At 36.0% G+C, this 20294-nt stretch overlaps 2 protein-coding genes and 1 long non-coding RNA gene across 6 annotated transcripts in view; 2 read left to right on the plus strand and 1 right to left on the minus strand.

Moving 5' to 3' along the window:
- DNAH12 (dynein axonemal heavy chain 12) overlaps nucleotides 1–10427 on the plus strand; it is a 68797-nt gene extending 58370 nt beyond the window's left edge. The window contains exons 66-76 of the mRNA XM_084531247.1: nucleotides 822–959; nucleotides 1884–2117; nucleotides 2541–2729; nucleotides 3209–3312; nucleotides 4342–4546; nucleotides 4742–4879; nucleotides 5375–5466; nucleotides 6018–6085; nucleotides 7111–8766; nucleotides 9168–9223; nucleotides 10342–10427. Of these exons, the coding sequence (XP_084387373.1) occupies nucleotides 822–959; nucleotides 1884–2117; nucleotides 2541–2729; nucleotides 3209–3312; nucleotides 4342–4546; nucleotides 4742–4879; nucleotides 5375–5466; nucleotides 6018–6085; nucleotides 7111–7301 (1359 nt within the window). The 3' untranslated portion in view covers nucleotides 7302–8766; nucleotides 9168–9223; nucleotides 10342–10427. The remainder of the gene's footprint in view (nucleotides 1–821; nucleotides 960–1883; nucleotides 2118–2540; nucleotides 2730–3208; nucleotides 3313–4341; nucleotides 4547–4741; nucleotides 4880–5374; nucleotides 5467–6017; nucleotides 6086–7110; nucleotides 8767–9167; nucleotides 9224–10341) is intronic.
- On the plus strand, nucleotides 6355–18720 carry LOC311442266 (dynein axonemal heavy chain 12-like). Of its 4 annotated transcripts, none has more exons than XM_084531250.1 (11): nucleotides 6355–6472; nucleotides 9168–9207; nucleotides 10342–10563; nucleotides 10995–11054; nucleotides 11314–11445; nucleotides 11542–11700; nucleotides 12821–13066; nucleotides 14333–14504; nucleotides 14944–15487; nucleotides 16688–16841; nucleotides 17601–18720. In XM_084531250.1, the coding sequence occupies exons 5-11, from the start codon at nucleotides 11418–11420 to the stop codon at nucleotides 17792–17794; spliced, it is 1497 nt and encodes a 498-aa protein (XP_084387376.1). In that variant the 5' UTR covers nucleotides 6355–6472; nucleotides 9168–9207; nucleotides 10342–10563; nucleotides 10995–11054; nucleotides 11314–11417; the 3' UTR covers nucleotides 17795–18720. The 4 variants fall into 4 exon arrangements, with proteins under 4 accessions (XP_084387376.1, XP_084387374.1, XP_084387375.1 ...); XM_084531248.1 differs by having other exon boundaries at nucleotides 6377–6472; nucleotides 10995–11046; nucleotides 11310–11445; XM_084531249.1 differs by having other exon boundaries at nucleotides 6392–6472; nucleotides 9168–9223.
- Nucleotides 11558–20294, minus strand: part of LOC311442268 — a 28592-nt gene continuing 19855 nt past the window's right edge. The window contains exons 3-6 of the long non-coding RNA XR_014696540.1: nucleotides 17587–17725; nucleotides 13264–13355; nucleotides 11756–11810; nucleotides 11558–11650 (exon numbers count right to left, since the gene is read on the minus strand). This is a non-coding gene — a long non-coding RNA (uncharacterized lncRNA). The remainder of the gene's footprint in view (nucleotides 11651–11755; nucleotides 11811–13263; nucleotides 13356–17586; nucleotides 17726–20294) is intronic.

Here is a 20294-nt window from a genome sequence, read left to right on the forward strand (position 1 = left end):
CAGCAATGTGTACTGTCAGCCCAGAAAGTCATGTCCTGGGTTGCGTCAAAAGAAGTATGGCAAGCAGGTGAAGGGAGGTGATTTTCCTCTACTTTGCCCCCTCACGAGACACCGCCTGGAGTACTGCATCCAGGTCTGGGGCCCCCAGCACAAGAGAGACATGGACCTATTAGAGTAGGTCCAGAGGAGAGACACAAAAATGATCCAGAGAGCTGGGACAGTCCTCCTATGAAGAGAGGCTGAGAGAGTTGGGAGTTGTTTAGCCTAAAGAAGCTTTGTGGAGACCTTCCAGTACGTAATGGGGGATTACAGGGAAGATGGGGATACTCTTTATCAGGGTGTGCAGTGACAGGACAAGGGGAAATGGTTTTAAAATAAAAGTGAGTAGATTTAGCTTAGATATAAGGAATAAAATATTTACTATGAGGAGGGTCAGTGCAACAGGTTGCCCAGAGAGGCTCTGGATGCCCCCTCCCTGGAGGTGTTCAAGGCTGGATGGAATTTGGAGCAACCGGTCTAGTGAAATGCATCCCTGCCCATCGCGGGGTATTAGAACTAGAGCATATTTAAAGGTTCCTTCCAACTCAAACCATTCTGTGATTTTTATGATAATGGCACACCTAAGTGTGCTTGCATACATGGCAAATGTATCCATATATTATTCCCAAGTCAAATAATCACAATGTACTTCATAGTTGCCTGTAGTTGTACACTAGACAGAGTAGTAATTAAATGGTGTGTTCTTGGTATAAATTGCTGTATAGAATGAACATATAAGTCATTTTATGATACTTTTTTGTTTTGTTTTGTTTTTCTTGAAGGTATGGGAGAAACTGCTCTTTGGAGTCTGTTTTTTCCACGCTCTGGTTCAGGAGAGAAGAAAATTTGGGCCTCTTGGTTGGAATATACCCTATGGGTTTAATGAATCAGACTTGCGGATTAGTATCAGACAGCTGCAGGTAAAATCATCTATCACTGCTTTTATTTAATCTCTGATTTTATGAACCATAGGGAAGAGCCTGATAGTCAGAAAGGAGCATCCACTTCAGTTATATCAAATGTTCACAGAATTTTAATCAGACTTCCATGAACTCACTTCAGCCACAAAGGCAAGGAACATCAATCATATTATAAATATTTTCAGAATGACAAATGAAATAAAATTGTTCCGCATGAGGTTTTGGTTCATACAGACTTATGACATATAATGAGTGTATATATAATAAATTTTAAATTGTCATATGTAAGAGCTCATTGTCCTGTAAGTAACACCATGCTAGAAACAGTCACCTATTATGGTGGCTTTTGTGGTTAGCAAAAGGAATTTTGTTTTTATGTATATAATGTTAAATAAACAGAGGTCCAAACTGTTCTTGTCCCCTAAAACAAAGTACTCTATGCTACTTGACCTTGAGTCTTCTGCAGGCACTTTAATAGATCAAAATCAGGAGAGCTAAAACTGATTTACAGAAGTTGTTAAAGTTATCAAGCAGTTAATGAAAGAGATCAGAAGGTTCTGAAGGTTGGAAGAAAAATTCTGTGAAACACACATTTCTTTATGCACAAGAAAGAGAAGTGTCCTTCTAGAAAGTTTAAGTTGAAGAAACTATCCATTTGTAAATAATTCAAGAATGACTTGAATTACTTATTAATTTTGATGTTCATGAGAGGCTTTTACTACTAACTCCTGTTAATTTTAAACAGTAATTTTACCTGGAAGGAGAGTTGGGGAAGGGAGGGGATCAGAACTTTGGGAATTCTAACACTTAAGTGGGGAGAAAACTCTGTAAGTGGCAGTTTTGCATGCACTACAGCTTCCAGGCCCTCACTTTGTAGGTCAGACTGTTGCTCTGCAGATATTTCAAGTCTCTCTTGTGTTTCAGTTATTCATAAATGAATATAGCCATGTTCCATTTGAAGCTGTATCTTACCTAACTGGTGAGTGCAATTATGGAGGTCGTGTGACAGATGACTGGGACAGACGCTTACTGCTGACGATGCTAGATGACTTTTATAATCCTGAAATAATTGAAAATCCTCGTTACACCTTTTCTCCCAGTGGAATCTATTATGCTCCACCAAAAGGCACATATGAGGACTACGTTCAATTTATTAAGGTAAAAAGTAGCAAAATGACCGTCATAATGAACATGGCTAAGAACACATCCCTTAAACGCTTCTCTGCATTAAAAAAAAATAGGTTTGCAGCACGTTTAACTGTGTGCTTGGCTTCTTGCCTAACATCCTTGTAAGATCCTTGCTATGGTCTAGTATGTGTTTCTGTGAGGGAGGGTGACTCAATAAGGTAGATAGAAGGATGTAGCACAGATAATCAAGAATTCCTTAGAAATGGCTTTCTGTGTGTGAGTTAATGGCTATATCACCAGTAATATGGTCTGTCAATACCCATCATTAAGGTCCTTATCCACTTTCTGTTGAAGTCAGTAGTAGTTTTTCACTCAGCTTCTTAAACAAATGTTGGATTTAATTCTCAGTCTGTTGCTTTATCTCATGCAAATATTTACTGTATTTTGTCCTAGAATCTTCCCTTTAGTCAGGAACCAGAGGTATTTGGTTTGCATGAAAATGTGGATATTTCAAAAGATCTTCAGCAAATTAAGATCCTCTTTGAATCTCTGCTTTTAACACAAGGAGGAGACATTCAGGGAACTTCTTCTGGAGGTGGTGACAGCACTCTTTATGAAATTGCAGATGATATTCTCAGCAAGGTATTGTAGTGTACCAATGACTCCAATTTATCTTTTTACAAAGCAGAAATTCTTTAGACAGAATCTTCACTGTAAAATTGACTTCATATTGGAGGAAAAATCTATTGGAAAGAATTAAGTGCAATAATATGAAAGTAAGAAATTGTGTGTCTATATTTCTTTTGAAACTATTTTTACAACATAGACAGGAGATAGGACAGAGAAAACAGCAAATGAAGTTTGAAAGAATACTTGTTTTCTTTTTCACAAGTTTAAAAAAAAGAAAATGGAAATGTATTTATAATTTTTCATGGTAAGGAAAAATCTTGGTGGTTTTTAAAAGATAAATATAACTTAATTGCTTTTATTTGGATTATGCTACTACAGTATTGATTAGATACTCATGAGCAAGTTTAACAGTTTCATATCTGCGTGCTTTTAATATAACTCCAATTTATAATGATATGTGGAATGATTTCTAAACATGTTGACATTTACAGCTTCCAAACGATTTTGACATTGAAAGTTGCCTAGCTAAATATCCTGTGAGATACGAAGAAAGTATGAACACTGTGTTGGTGCAAGAAATGGAAAGATTTAACAAGTAAGAGGGTTTTATTTTATTAAATGTAACCCAAACCACTCCATTATCAGAGAATGTTTTTCAGCCACTCATATACCGTAAACACTGGAAATTCAGAATGTGGGGTAGATTTTGGGAAAAATGATCTGGTGGTAAAATGAACTGAAAAAGAAAAAGTGCATGATAGAAGAAGAGAGTCTGAGTCTAAGGAGGCATTTTAAAAGAATATGAACAATATTCTCATTTATTTATTTATTTATTAACTACTTTTTCAATGTATTTCATTATATTTTACTTTCTTCCTTCACATTTTCTGGCCTGCAGAGCAAAGAGCTAAGAAACTGTAATGTGCACGCAGTTAATAGTTTATTTCCTTGGTAGCTGGAAGTATGTCTGCTTATTTCTATATCATCTCATATGCTTTTGTTTTTAAATTCTTACTTGTTTTCCCCTTTCCCGATGCCTTTCTTGCTATAATTCTCTTTAACATATTTTTTCTTGAGATTGTGTAACTCTATCCATTTTTATTTTTCTCTTTGGGTCCTTAGTCTCTTTCTAGTTTTGTTTTCCTAGTTTTCTTTTTTATCTCTACCTGCTCCTCCATTCTTTCTCCCTTGTTTTTCTCTGCTCTCCTTTTTCTTTATTTCTCTATTTACCCCTTCTACTTCAGTTTCTCCCAAAATTGTAATAATACTCTGTGGCCGTAATTCTCCATGGTTTCAGACCTTACCCTCCTCTTATTTTTTAATCTAAAACTTTTTCCTTCAACTAGTATACAGCATATACACATTTGGATTTCCAAATTTATCGTTTTACCATACAGTATAGATTATATTAGAGATTAAAAAAGAATATATTCAACTCTTTGTAATCTTAAATAACTCTGTAACATTAAAGATGTGTCTTTAAAGAAACAGTTACAGTTAGTTATATACCAGTTACACAAATTCCATAGATCATACTATAGTCCTTTTTGTTTTCAGTGCATATGTAGCATCTTACAAATAATAAAGAACTTAAAATAATTCTGTCTTATTTTTTTAATTCTAGTTTAATCCGAACTATTCGCATAACGCTAATTAACCTGAAGAAAGCCATTAAAGGATTGGTTGTTATGGATGCAGAATTGGAGGCTCTGTGTGGCAGTCTACTTATTGGAAAAGTTCCTGAGAATTGGGCTAAGCATTCGTATCCTAGTCTAAAACCATTAGGGAGCTATATTCTAGATTTTCTGGAAAGGCTGAAATTTTTACAGGTAATGTACAAGAGGCAGTGCTACTAATTATTTAATCTACTTTTTTCATATAACTTGCCCTTTATGTTAAAGGAATATTGGGAAACAAGTGATAGAGTTTTCCAGATTTTCTAAATCCAATTATGTAGAAAGTGATCAAAGGACATAGGATTTGTCTCTTTCTGATTATTGAATGTATCATTTTCCTCTTTCCAGGATTGGTATGAATTAGGGAAGCCCACAGTTTTTTGGCTGTCAGGATTCTATTTTACTCAAGCGTTTTTAACTGGAGCTATGCAAAACTATGCTAGGAAACACAGAATCCCTATTGACCTTCTGGGATATGAATTTCAGGTACAGATGAATTATTAAATTAAATTAAGCGTGTATTTTATTAATCTGGGTCCTGATGTTACAGTGAGATACACTAAGTAAATCCTGACTGAAATGTTCATTTTCCAATTGTCATGCTGCAATTGAAGACATACATTTAATTCTGTGATAAGGTAGGCACATTTCTGTAAAAGAAATTTTGAAAGTAGTTCTCTCATTGGACCTGGGCCTCCACTCAGAGAAAAAAAAACAGCCTACACAGTGCATATTTGTCTGTGTGATTAAAGTCTTATTTTATAACCTACAGTAAGGTTAACCACATAACAAATTAACAGAAAGGCTAACAAACCACAGAAAGCTTTTGTCCTTATGGTTTTGTATAAAAGCAGTACCCCAAAGAAGGTACTATATTATTCTGATTTTGGATCGATTTTCTGAACATTGGCAATAGGTATAATACCTGAGAAAGCAAACACCTAGGAAAGTTTATTAACACAGATCACTTATTTCTTGTAGGTTATTCCTCAGGACACTGCTGATACTGCACCAGCAGATGGTGTTTATATACATGGATTATTTTTAGATGGAGCTCGCTGGGACAGGACAAAGTCAGTAAAAATTATTTTAATACAGTTTTAGAAAGCTTTTTTAAGTGCTCAAACAAGATTTAAATATTTCAAGAGTTACTTTTCATACTATTACAATAAAACACTTGAAAATATATTCATTCTTCCCATGGTCTCAAGATGAGAAAATAAAACAGTGACTCTTAAATATTATTGTGCTGGAAATGTTGGGATGTGCTAATCTGCATTAAAATACACTCCTTCAAAAAATCATCTGGCAGCATGAGTAGCAGAAAGATTTCAAGCAGATACTCCAATTTCTTTTTAAAATAACCAATAATTGGTATCTAGCCTGAGTCATCTTAAGACTAAGACTGTTGTGACTGTAGGACTTACTTTGCTTTTCTTACAAATTCTTCAAATAAACGTTATATTGCTAGATAGAAGTATTTTATATGTAAAAATACTTTTTCATGCATGGAATATGGAAAACAAACATCAAAAAAGAGCACTGAGATTTTATTTTTTCTGTCAGCCTTGGCTTGGTTTAATACCAAGCCACAAATAATGACTTTGTTGCTTTCTCTCACCAGGGGAATGTTAGCTGAGCAGTATCCCAAATTGCTCTTTGATATAATGCCAATCATCTGGATAAAGCCAAGTGAGTATAATTACCTTGAAGTATGTGCTATTTGACAAGATATTTGAACAATGAATTCCTTTTTTACACAAGACCAATGATCATACCCTCACCAAAGCACCCAAATGTGCACTTGACCTTTGACTTTTACATAAAAGATTGAATGAGTCAAATTGGCAACCACAGTCTCATTTCATCTGAGCTGTAGGCCTGTCCCCCTCTTCACAGGTGTTCGTAATTATTAATTTGACCAATGGATTGTTTAGATTAACCTGATCTGTTTCTCAACCAAAAGATAATTTTGGTAGGAAAAGCACATGGTGTTTGAATTCCTGGCTTACTCAAGTTGAGGAGAATTTTGAATTGACCTACAGAGATTTACTGTTTTACCTCACGTGATTTAGCAAGGTTTGCTCAGATTATTTTTATCTGCTCCTAGTTTTCTGTGATATTAGTGAAATATTTTCTATGACTCTTTTCTTTGATTAAGAACAGTAAATAGCTGATTTTCATTTATTCACTTAAGCAAGACTTTATATTGCAGTTGTTGCAACTTAGATATAATTAGCTAATATGCAGTCACACCAGGTTTCTACTTTTTCTGTCTATGCCTTCTTTTGGCATTGGGTGAATCTGTTCTCAGGCTTGCTTAATTTTAAACATTGTGCAAGTTGCATGTGAACCATCTAGTTCTAAGAGGATTGTTGAATCTCCAGTGATTTGAATTGCAGTTAGGCTCTGTGGCTGCTGGACCATAATTCTTAGGGAGATTCTAAAAGCTTGTGTCTAAATGTTAATCCTAACGTGAAAGCAGAATGCAAAATGCTTTAATTATGCAACTATTCAGATTTGAATGTGTTTTTGAATTATTACAAATTTTGTAGAATTGCAGAAAAGCATAAATTCCGTAAAAACAGATATTGTGTTGCTCACAAAGCAATATTGCTATTTTTAATTTAGCTTTAAGAATGTTACTATAAGTATGTGATATTTAGATTAGTACTTAATGTGGAGGTTATATTCCTTCTTTTTTTTTTTTTTTAAAGCTGCAAAATCGGATATAAAGAAATCTAATGCGTATGTCTGCCCTCTCTACAAGACAAGTGAGCGTAAAGGAGTCTTATCTACTACTGGACACTCCACTAACTTTGTCATTGCTCTGACGCTTAACACAGATAAACCAGTCCAACACTGGATCAAGCGAGGTGTTGCATTGCTCTGCCAACTGGATGACTAACTTTGACCAGTTCAGATACAAATGTCAAAAGATACCTTTCTTTTGTTTGCTTACAGAAGGGGAGCATGCTGTATAACAGAAACTTAGAGACTTTTTTTTTAATCTTAAAAGAGGGCATGTGTTTTCTAATCCTCAGTATTTTGCCTTAAATAAGTATGTGTTATTATTAGCACCTTTACAATCTGTAAAAGGTATGGTTAGGCTTTTAGCCTTTGGAAACATTATTAATGTGTAAACGTACATTTTATGCATTACTAAAATATCACTAAATATATCTTAACCAAAAAACAAAGTGTGTGCACTTTCTGTGAGAAATAGTACAATTAATAAACTTGAAGCATTAGGAGTGTTGAATTGTGTGAGCGGAAACCCAATACATAGTAAGTTTGGGGATTTCAGTCTGTAATAGGCACTACCAAGTCTCTTCCTTGCTCAGCAAATTCATCTTTCAGGACTTAATTTGGATTTATTTATTTATTTATTTATTTTTACTTTTCCAAACAGTTTCTGTTAAGCAGAAATGATCAAATCCTCCCTTATGACTGCCTGCCATAAAATGTTATTTCTGCTGCTTTGTTGCTCCAGAGAGGCAGTCCAGTTTTAATTCCTTCAATGATTCTGTACTTTGGTTTTCTTAAAAAAAATTAAAATAAATAAAAGATAATTAGTAAAGCATTCTACCTTAGTTCTTTAGCAGAGGAGAGCTATTTCCACCTTGCATTCAGACACAGCTATCATTATTTCTTTGCAAGGATCCCTCCACAAAATAGAGTGAGTGAATTAAGCACAGAAAAGTCTCACTCCAGCCTACCGTCACTGTTATAAATAGACAACTTTGTTTTTCATTTCATTGCTTACTCTGTGTTACATGTAGAAGAGGTTTGGGATGTTTCTTTCTGAAAAAAACTCCTTTTCCTTGTACAGACTCTATATTATCTTTTGTTTGCTTTTCTGTTTCTATTAATATTTATATGTAAATTGTGAATAGGCAATCAGAAGTGCATAGTAATTTTATTAGGGTCATCTCTTTATTTTGTTTAATAGTTTATACTTACTTTTATTGCTTGTATTATTTTCTTCATGTGTCATCTTACCCATTTTTAAACAAGCTCCTGCCAGTATCTGTAGTGAACCTTTGTGAAGTACTAATGATTTTTTTCTCTCTGTAAGGTAGTACTTACTACTTGCAGTTCTCAGCTTCTCATTCCGAAAACTTAAACAAGAGTATTTTGTAAATAAACAGAACTTCAAATTTCTTCTTTTGCTGACACCATTTGTCAGGTCAGGTTATGAAATGTAACTAACCTGTATGAAAGAAACGTGGAGAAAGTCCCAGAGTATCTTATGATAGGTTATTTATAGTGAGCTATTAACAGACACAAACTCCACTGAGATCAGTTTCTATCCTGCAAATATTGCTTTCAACTTAATAATCACTTCTTCAAAGTGTGAAGTCTTCCACAAGGTGAGGAAAAACTGCATTTTCTCAATTCCTAGGAAAATTAGTACTTTTTAAAAAAGTGTTTATGTTCACATTGTACTACTGTAGGTGTAATTGAATGCTAATAGATACTTGTATGCATGTTTTCTTACTAAATTTCTCTTCCTTGATACATATTCAATTACAGAGTAAGGCCTTGCAATCACACATTAGGTGGATCACATAACAAATGAAACGATGCAGGTTTGCTGTGAATTACTGCTGTTCAACTTTAAGACATTTCCAGAATTATTCCAAGTGTTGTATTGACATTTCTTCATTTTGCTGTGCTTATTCATTTTCTCATTTATTTATTTACCTTCAGTTTTATTTGCTCATTTTATTTTATTTTGCCCTGTATTTTTAGTGTTTTGTTTTGTTTTCAGGTCAACTCTCTTGAAAGACAGAAGTGCAAGTTTTGATGAGGTAAAATGGATGAAAGGTTAGAGTCTAACAGAACATCTTTGATTTTAATCTATAGTAACATAGCCAAATATACAAACGAATATTGCTACAGATTATGCATATAAAAAAGTATACATCTACACACATAATATTTAATGATATTTAACTGATTTGAGTGTAAAGATTTTCTAATATTTTTTTATTTGAACATTTAGACTTCTATAGTATAAATTAGATTTCTGTGCTACATTGTTTGTATTATAATCTTAAAAGATTCCTAAAAACATTCTTAATTGAATCCTCTCAATTTGGTAAACATTTTCATTTTCTTTTAACTGTGGTGATGTTCTTAAGCTATCTATTATTAACTCCATTGTGATTACACCAGTGTTTTTTTGATTTTTGCATATATTTGAATTTATATTGTTACAATATTTTTGTATGTATCCCTTACAACTGTTAGGCAAGTACAGGTATGCATTAACAAAGAATGCACACTTGTAGGTTTCTCTCTGCCAAATAGCTGCAGTTTATGTACATAAGGTGGTAAGTTTGCTCTTTTTTTCAGCCATGGAGTATGATGTTGTTTCAGTTGAAAGACTGAAGTACACAATGTTAGCACAAATTTGCAATATTTTTTCCTGACTACAAGATATGGCTCTAATGATATCTTTGTTGAAACACGTTGACCAAAAGGTATTACTAACAAATCTCGTGTCTTTCAGCTACTTTTCACTACCAGGCCCTCTGTGAACAAAACAAAAAACATCCCAAATTTTATTGCAGATCTGCTTTCCTACTAAGGAAGCATCAGAGCATGATTGTGGTATTTGAGTTTCTGAAAGATTTAAGAGGGAAGGAGTATTTAAACTATCTGAAAATTGTATTTTACTTATTTTTATTCTTCCTAGTAGTAATGCCAGATGAAGTACCTGTTCTGTATGTGCAGTCTGTGGAATAGAGATAAAAGCTAGCACATGCTATTGGACTTAGAAGACCTTTATTCTGTTCTAGAGTAGAACAGTTCTCTTTGCAGTGTTCCAACCTAAATACCTGGGAGAAGACGGTAGCTTGAGGAGTTCTGATTCATTTATTTTAGGCAATGCTTTGTTTCTCTTGATTGTTTAAAAACAATTGCTGTTTCTATTCCTCCAGACATAACCTGAAGACTTAACATCTGTGTCCAGTTAAAAAGCAGAGTTTTCCTACAAAAAGGTGATCCAAGTTGTGCTGATTGGCCATGTATAATGCTATATATATATCTGATGATAATTCTGATGATGAAATCCCTACTCAGCAAGCTATTCAAGAAAGCTTACAAGATATGCATAAAAATGAAACAAGTGCCAGTGCAACAGAGGATGAAAGGGATGAAAGGTAATGAGTTATTACTTCTGTTTTTTGTGTTTTATTGGCATTGTTATGTGCCTGGCCTTGTGTCATGGATACTGGAAACCACTTGTTCCGAGTTCTCCCTGGAAAAGTAAACGTGTTTCCTCAAAAATATGGAATGTATGAAGCTGTCAGGTGATGTTTCATCTAGTATCTTGATGAGTACAAGGCTTCACTAAAGTAGATTAGGATGTGATACAAAAAATAGGTTGGTGTGGTCTTTGGGTGCAAACCTAATATTTCTAGTTGCACAGGCAGACCAACAAAAATGCATTTAAATGTGTTAAAGTCTAACAAAACCTACGTAACTCAAAGAAATATAACGTGTTCTAGTCTTGAGTATGTTAAGTTAAGGTATAATTATATCCTGAACTTCTCATTAATTATAGCACTTTATTTTTATTGTGTTTATGCAGTTTCCAGTTTGTTGCCAGTAAAGAACGTGGAATGATAATTGCAGCAATTCGGACAGTTAAGTACAAATACACTGCACTAAGCCTATGCCCTAGGAATCACTTTGGTACTGCATTGTTGAGCAATGCCTACATTTTATGTGTTTGATCAGCTAATTTAAGTGCGGTTTTTCATGTAAACAACCCCTAGATTAAAAATTGCTTTCTAAAAATATTTTTTTTATTCTTGATACACAGGGATAAATAGCACTCAATATATTAGTTGCATTAATTTTGTTTTATGATGAGTAATCAAATATGCGTCTGTCTCAAAATATCACAGGCCAAGAAGAGGTCCTGAAGAAGCTGGTGAGCCATAGTTCTGCTTTTGAGGAGGCAGATCAGCAAGGCTGGCTTCCTGTGCATGAAGCTGCATCACAGCTAAATATGAACATCCTTGAAATAACATTCAAAGGTATGGAGTCCTCCTGGTTTTCCACTAAAAAGTATTACAAAGCCAGGTCTGTTGAAGGATTCAGCTTCAGACGTGTTCTGCTTTTCTGTATTTCAGCCTCCTGTGCTGCTACGTGGGAACAGACCACACTAAAAGGGGAAACACCTCTCTTGGTGGCAGTAAGAAATTGCTTTGTAGAAAACGTCCGCTTTCTCCTGTTCAATGGCTGCAATCCCAATGTTAAGAATGAAGAGGGAGATTCTCCTTTAGTTGTAGGTGAATATCTTGTTTGGGGGGAAGAAATGAGGGAACTAAGTGAGATTATAGTTACATGTTTTAGGTTGCAGTTTGCTTTCTTTGACTTGTGTAGCATCTAAAATATTTTGCTGTAAGGAGCAAAAAATGTTAATCTCAGTACTTAATGTGTTTGATTGTTTTTCTTAGAAGATCTAAGGCTTTAAATGAGCTTACAGAGCCTACATTCCAAGTTAGGAACTGTCTCTACAAGGTTTTTAGCATTATTTATTAATTATTGTCCTTATTGGTCTATTGGAGTGTGGGAAGCACAGAGCTGGGAGAGGCTAGAAGTATTTCCCCAATGTCTGAGCTAGTGCAAGGAGCTCCAGGTGACCTATTTTCTATCTCTCAGTCTACCCATTTAGAAAAGATGCAGAATATTCCTAGATACTTTAAAGTGCACTTTACTAAAGTGCATCATCTCCCAAGAAGGGGATGTATGAGATTTACCTAAAGCAGCCATGCAGGTTACAGATAATGGAATATCACGGGTTACAGTGTGCTGTCAATGCTGTTTCAGGAAGCTATGGCACACTATTCAGTCCTGCACAGCCAGGAAGATCAAAGAGAGGAAGGTGTTGCCTATTAATTCCATTTTCTGGAACCAATGCAAATCACTCTTAAAAGATCCTTGCTGTCTTGACAGCTGAGGCTTATTAAGATGAGAAGGTATATGGCAGAGTCATTGTAAACTTTTTTGCATTATGGTAACTGCCTGTGAAATTTAACTATAGCAGGCTGGCTTCTGACTCCAGTAAGCCCATATAAATGATCTCCATCTAGTGGCAGGAAACCTTGCATTCTATTACAAGAGCAAACACAACAGATGAGTAGAGAGAGGAAAAGAGATTACTGTAAAATTATTCCTTTGTGTAGTTTTTTATCCTGGAAATGAAGAACAAACGTGGTGAAAAAAATTAAACCTTTCAGTGTAGCTTGGCATTTCTTGCAGTTTAAATAGTGACATTGCTTCTTGTATAAATAGCAGTGTGGGAACTGTTTGAGCATTCCTGGGCTGCCACCTAACAGAAGCCATAGCCAACAGTGTGGGCTAATAGTCTGGCTAATGGCTTTTTTTTTTTTTTTTTAAATCTTACAGCAATTAAATACAATTCGTATGAGATTGCCACCTTGTTGATAAATTCTGGCGCAAAAGTAAATTTGCAGTGTGTCCACAAGAGGACTGCTTTGCATGAAGCAGCCAGACTAGGCAGAAAGGATCTGGTGAAGCTTCTGCTTCGTTCTGGAGCAGATCCTGACCCTCGCAGCGGATATGGGCTCACACCTCTTGCACTGGCTGCACAAGCTGGACACACAGAAATCATGGAACTCTTATTGCAAAAAGGTGAGACCTGATTATACAGGATGTTATGGGAAATGAAGGCTCAGGGCAGAGGAATCTTGACAGTGTCATAAATATCTGAGGGGAGGTTGTAAAAAAGACAAACCCAGCTTCTTCTCTGTGGTGCCCATTAAGAACAGGAGGCAATGGACAACTGAAACCTAGGAAATGCTTGGAAATCCTTAAAGCTAAGCACGGACCTGGACAATCTGCTGTAGTTGACATTGCTTGAGCACAGGGTTGGACTGGACAGTCTCCAGAGGTCTTTTCCAACCTCAGCTGATCAGTGGACCTGTTTTAAAATGCAGTAGATTCATTTACTAACATAGGCTCACTGTTGTTCCAGTGAGTAGAAATTGTAAGCTACACGTTACATGAAATGTTTAAAGTCCAAATGGAACAAAGTGAATCCGCTTTCACTTACAGAAGTGAAAGGAAATAAAAGGTTTGTTATGTTATTGATTATACAGTCTGTGATGATAACAGAAAAAAATATACAATATATATTTTGAGAGATTACTTTTCTACATCTAAAATAGTTATCATAGTTACACATATTTTATTGGTCTTTGCAAAGCTCTGTGATTGGATTATAACCAGTCATTGTAAGACATGCCTTTAGAGTTAACAGCAAAAGTAACTTTCATTACTAAAGCAAATACAATGCTATCTGTGCCCCAAGGATTGTTGTGATTTAGTTAACGTCTAATAGAGACTACACTTTTTGTAATATTCAAGCCATCCATTAGTGTTTTAGTGCGTAGTTGTAATTTTTATTTAATATGCAATATTGTTTTCTCAGGTAGACAGCTAACCTGAGGGAAAGCCTGACAGACTTTTGTGGTGGGAATTTATATGTGATGCTCAGCAGCACTGGACTAGATTGTATGACCTGTTTTGATACTGGATTCTCTTACATTTCCTGTTATATCTGTTAGGTCTTTGTAAAGGAGAGCAGAAATTCATTGTGTGTAAGCCAAAAAAACAATTATTTTTATGAATAAGAACTAAGCCTCTTGCTTGCCTAGTGCTCTCCTATCAAATCTTATTGTGTTATAGAGTTCAAAGTAATTTGGACCTTCCTGTTTCCAGATTACATAATCACTTTTAAAATCAAGGATTCAACATAGAAACTTAGGACATAATGGTTTTATGTGGTGAAGAATAGAATTCACAATATCTTGTCACTGGAGGAGAAGGGTTGGAGATCCTAATTACTGCTGAAAATTTACAATGAATACTGTGAAAATCCTCGATGCTTCTTTTCAGGTGCTGATGTTCTTTCACAGGCAATGGACTGTTCTTCTGTATTATTTGAAGCAGCAGGAGGAGGAAATCCCGATTCCCTGAGCCTTTTGCTAGAATATGGGGCTGATGCCAATGTACCAAAACACTCAGGTCATTTGCCAATCCACAGAGCTGCATATAGAGGACACTTTCTGTAAGTTAATATACTCAAAAACCAACTAAAAATGACATCAAAAATATCAGTTTTGGTAATTCTGCCATATTCGAAGCAGGTGGTGAATCTGTAGTTTTGTAGAAAAAAATTCTAGCCATATTACTCTCAACATTCACAGAAAGCTTTTATTTGAGATGGAACAAGTATTCTTCTAGCAAGGACTGGGGCTGTCCATGAGTAATAGTATACAATTTTGTGAGAAGCTGGTGTAAAGTCATAGTATCCATTGCTGGCTAACTATTAAATTCTTAGCAACTAAAGTTAATGCAGAGGTACAGCATGCCATGGTACTGATTTCTTAATTAAGACATTGAATACAGTCGGGATAAATTTTGAAGCCCAGGAACACAAAGATTGAGGTAGGTGAACCAGTGTGCTTCAGATTCCAAGATTCTCTCTCTTTTTTTATCTTCTTCAGTGCCTTAAAGAGTTTAGTTCCAGTTACTAATTTTGATGCCATTAAAGAAAGTGGAATAAGTCCGATTCACTCAGCAGCAGCAGGAGCTCATCCTCAGTGCCTTGAGTTTCTTCTCAAATCTGGGTTTGATGCCAATTTTATGTTGGATCAAAGAATTCGCAAAGGCTATGATGACCGCCGGAAATCAGCGTTATACTTTGCTGTTTCAAATGGGGATATCTGTTCAGCACAGCTGCTGCTGAATGCTGGAGCCTTGCCAAACCAAGATCCCATCAACTGTCTGCAAATAGCCTTGAGAATGGGCAACTATGAGTTGATGAATCTACTGCTTCGGCATGGGGCTAATGTCAATTACTTCTGCAGAGTGAATACAACACATTTCCCATCAGCTCTACAGTATGCTCTGAAAGATGAAGTCATGTTGAGAATGCTGATGAACTATGGCTATGATGTGCACCGTTGCTTTGACTGCCCTCGAGGAAACACTTCCCATTCGCAGTACGTGACTGATGGATGGACTTCTACTGTTATCAAAGACACAATGGTAAGTGTATAACGTGGCTTCATATGTTGGTGTTTTACTGCCAGTATCCTTCATACAACTATGTGAAAACGTACTTAAGAATGTGATCTGTCTGAAAAGGAAATGTTGGAACAGTAAGGCAGTTTACACACAAAGGTTTTAAAATTAGATAGTTTACTGTCATGGATGTTGCCTCATGGCAACATCTATCATAAACAATGTTATAGAACTGTGAAAATACAGCTAATGATATGCTGTTGATAAGTACAGAATTTGCTCTCCAGGGCGGTATTGTCCATGCTGTGAAAGCAGGGACTTGCAGGCTGGCTGGCTGGGTTGTCTTGTATCACGTCACTAATAATGGAAGCCTGTTGTAGGAACCCCCTTAATCTGGCATGATAAACACTGAGCAAAAATTAACAAACCTGGATTGACCTAAACAGGTTCTTAGAGACACCCATCAGAGTTACTGTATTTTTTTGTAAAGTCAATTTGAATGTAATAAATCTTTATTTAACCTGAAGATCATAAAATCATAGAATACCCTGAGCTGAAAGGGACCCACAAGGGTCCATCGAATCCAGCTCCTGGGTCCCTAAAGCACCACCAAAAAATCAGGCCATGTGTCTGAGAGCATTGTCACTTCTTGAACTCTGGCAGGCTTGGGGCCATGCCCTGTGGATCTTGTTCCAGTGCCCAACCACCCTTTTCCTGCTATTCAACCTGAATCCATCCTCTGTTGCAATTAGACTCTTCCCTCAGGTCCTATCTCTGGTCACCAGAGAGAAGAGATCAGCGCCTGCCCCTCTGCTCCCGAGATAAAGGGGTGCATCATATACCAGGCTGGCAGATTTCCTCTTCAGCATGTAGGGACACAGGTCTCCTCCAGCACCAGCACTGTCCATAAGTTTAAATTCCCAACTGAGGGTTTGGCATTTCTCCTAGGGAATGGTAGCACTTCTGTTTAATCACTTAGTTATGAATTATGCAGCTGTTTAAATTCATTTTTGGATCTAGTACAGAACAAGTCTCTCAGATTTTCAGACTATACTAGTGAGGCTTAACACAAGCTGTGACAACCTCTAAAGCTCCTCTAACAGACTGAACACTTGCTCTTCCTAGCATTCTGCTTAAGTTAAACAATTGTTCTTGTCCTGCAAAGGGGGAAGTCATTTACAGGAATATTGAATGTTTTCTTATTAAACGTTTTTTTCCCCTCAGTTCTGTGAAGTGATAACCTTGTCGTGGCTGAAGCATCTTTCTGGGAAAGTGGTGAGAGTAATGTTAGATTATGTCGACCACGTTAACATCTGCTGGAAGCTAGAAGCAGTTCTCAAAGAACAGGAACTCTGGGCAGACATCAATTCAATTTTAAGTAAGTATCTGATATTTAGATGTGAAATGACACACAAGTTGTTCTGGGATTGGGACCTTTGTTGCTGGCATTATTTTTATTTATTCTTGACCCTTGTTAGGCCAAAAACTATGTTTTTGACAATAAGATATCTCTGCAACAAACTCAGTCTGTGTAGCATTTAAATTAAGTCTCTTTCAGAAGTCTGACAGACTGCGCAGTTCATGTGGAGTACTGGGGAACTTCAATTACAAGGTAGACAACACAATCCTCTTCAAGTGGAGAAAAGCTCTTACCCCCATCTCAAAGTGATGGAATAACTAATAAATTACTGTCTTTAACTGAGCGATTGGAATTCCAGTCTAGATTAACTCTGTCTTTTTCATTTGTACACAGATTAAAAAGCAGTAAGTCAAAATTCTACTTTTAGTAGCTTCTTCAGGTTGGCAGAGAACATTGAGCAACTATTCAGCTATTTAGGGTTAAAGTACGTTTACCTGACTTAGACTACGTGTACTCCATTACCATACATTTAGCTAACTTGACAGAAACACAGCCTGTTGCTTTAGCTGACAATGCTTGTAAATATATCTGAGAGAGGCATGGGCTGAGGTAAAAAGGCTAGATCCTGACAGATCCAGTCATCATCACATTGATTTTATCCATCAATTCACAGAAAGAACATATGGCAAAATCTGGAGCAAAGTTTTTGAAAGGTGTAGACAAATAACTGCACAGAAATGAATAAATAATTTACCAATCTCACCTTCTTATTTCTAGCAAATCCTCGCTCTCTAAAGCACCTTTGTCGTCTGAAGATACGGGAATGCATGGGTCGGTTGCGTCTCCGTTGTCCTGTCTTCATGACCTTCCTTCCACTGCCAAACTGCCTGAAAGACTACATACTATACAAGGAGTATGATCTTTATGGACAGAAAAGCTTCCTAGGAATCTCCAACCTCAACTGCGCTTAATTATTAGCTCTATAATTTGGAGGGAATGTTGAAGTGGGTAAGACTACCTTATGCATCTCTTTTTTCTTTATGGATTTTTATCTCATACGTATATTAAGGAATATGAAGTTTCAGCATTCCCTCCCTTACCCCTGAAGAAAATGGGGACAACCTCAAACTGTAAGTATTGGTGATGCCATTCTATATGAATACAGTGAAATATAAAATATCTGAAAGTTATGGCTATACTGCTTTAAATGCTTAGTGTGAAAATTTAAACAACTGTTAAAATCACAGGTATGGCTGTAAACCTTTCATTATTGCTAGGTTAAAGGCTGTCATAACATGTAATGCTACCTCCAACTGCAAGGTTAAACTCAGGGTTTGGTTGAAGGCCATGAAGCTAACTAAAACCAGGAAAGGACATAATCGTTTTTAAATCTTGTACCTTCCATTCTCTTGCCACAAAGTAGAGGTTTTATTTATGAAGACCTACAGCAAAGTTCTAGAAAGCAGCATAAGTAGATTCCTTTTTTCTCACCCAGATCCCACTTCCTAAGCATTAAGCTGGGATTAACAGCTACAGATGCCTGCTTATTACAGCAGCTAGTGTGAAACAGCAGTGTTTCATCAAGGCAACAGTACTTCTGAAACAGGTTAGTTCTGCATCTCGTGACTGGATTATAGAAGGGAAATATTTCTGAACTCCTAAACATTACTGACTGTTGGATAGTAAGTTGTCTTGATATAGTTTAAAAGCTAAAAAGATTAAGGAAATAAAAGACTATCAAATCCACCTTAGCTAATACAACACACTTACCAGTTCTGTGTGGCTAAGTTGCATATGACCGTTAACTTATCCTCTAGTTTAAACTTCAAGAAATATATTCCTGGCAATAGAGGGAGTGCTAGGTATTATCTGTAATGCAATAAAATGCATTTCCATAGTTTGCCCATGCTTCTTATGTGTTTTGATATTCACGACATTACATGAAGAACATACGTAGCTTGAAACAACTGACAGGAAGACTTGCATGGTCTACATAGTGTAATAAACTTAATATCCCTTACCCAAGGGGAAAAAAAATCAGTAATCATTAGGCTGGAATTAGCAACATAACTTAGTCCTAAAAAAACACTGCTGACCTATGCAACATCCTTTTAAAATTGTGTACTTGAAAAAATAGTTTCTGAGATAATATCAGGTTCACATGAAGCAAACTACAGCTTCAGCTGAAAGTGCCTGGAAGTTCAGTCCATAATTAAAAAGTAACAGAAAGTATTAATCAGGAGAAATAAATTATGGGAATGGAAACCAATTGGTAATTTACTTACAATAATAGGCGGTGAAATTCTACCCCTGTAGCTTCAAGGAGAACTTGAGGTGTTTATGTTAAAAATTGTACTCTCAAAGTCAATATTAAGCATTTTGTTTTTTAATTAACAAAAATATTTTTTAATGAATTAGTTCTGTTCTACTTTAATGTCCTGATCTTTCTTGACTTGCCATTTGCTCCTGCAGCTTGCGTCACTCTCCTGGATGCATTATTATCTTTTTACTCATTTTATACCAGCAAAAATCTCCTGAACAAGCAAAAAACCTGATTTCATTCACGTTATCTCATTGTTTTTGTTAAGCTCTACTCTCCTCATTAATTTCTCTTCTTTTCAGTGGTTATGGGAGAAGACTCATCCACTGCAAGTGAAATGCAATTCACTGTTTTAGAAAACTAGATTTAATGGCAATAGATGGGAAAGCCTGAGCTAAAAATGAAGTAATTCCAATCATAAATAGTAAAATCTGAAAAATTCCTTAACAGTTATGTCCCATCTTTTTCTCCTAGTTTCCTCCTCATAGTTACATGCTTAAGTCTAAGACATTAATGGTAGGGGTCAAGAAAAAATACATCAATTCTCTGTCAGCAGTACTTTCTAGTGAGATTGCTAATCTATTATCCATCTTCCCCGTGGAGCGGTGGCTATTGCAACTAATCTTACTCTGACAGCTTGGTGACTAGATTCTAGAAACTGGATACCACTAATCACATTCTTCCTGAGCTGTTTCACACTTAATTCGTCTTCAGCATGTACTGAAGGAAGACACAATAACCTTGAGCTGTGTTGCCATGTTATTTGATTGACAGAAAGCAGAAATAGTGCAAAAACCAAAGACCATAAGAGAAAGAAACACAAACTAGATCAGTTTCCAGAGAGAAACTGGCTGCCATGCAACTATCTGTAAGCTTGTACTTAGGCACAAAAAGAAAAGAAAAGATGCATTTGTTGCCTTTCTGTACTTTTTTTTTTTTTTTCAAAAGAATAAAAACAGTCTCTTACAGATGAGATGAGAATACAAGACTATAAACAAAATAAAAATGCCATTTAAGGTGTGTTTATATATATATATTCATATATATATAAGCCTCAGATTTGTATGGTCCATGTGATAATGTGCTGGCCAAATCTGGCCACAGAGCTGATGCCATTGGGCCTGACTGGGCAACACCAATAGCAGGTACTT

Source organism: Aythya ferina (genome assembly GCF_964211825.1).
Source record: "Aythya ferina genome assembly, chromosome: 10".
In the NCBI taxonomy this organism is placed as follows: domain Eukaryota; kingdom Metazoa; phylum Chordata; class Aves; order Anseriformes; family Anatidae; genus Aythya; species Aythya ferina.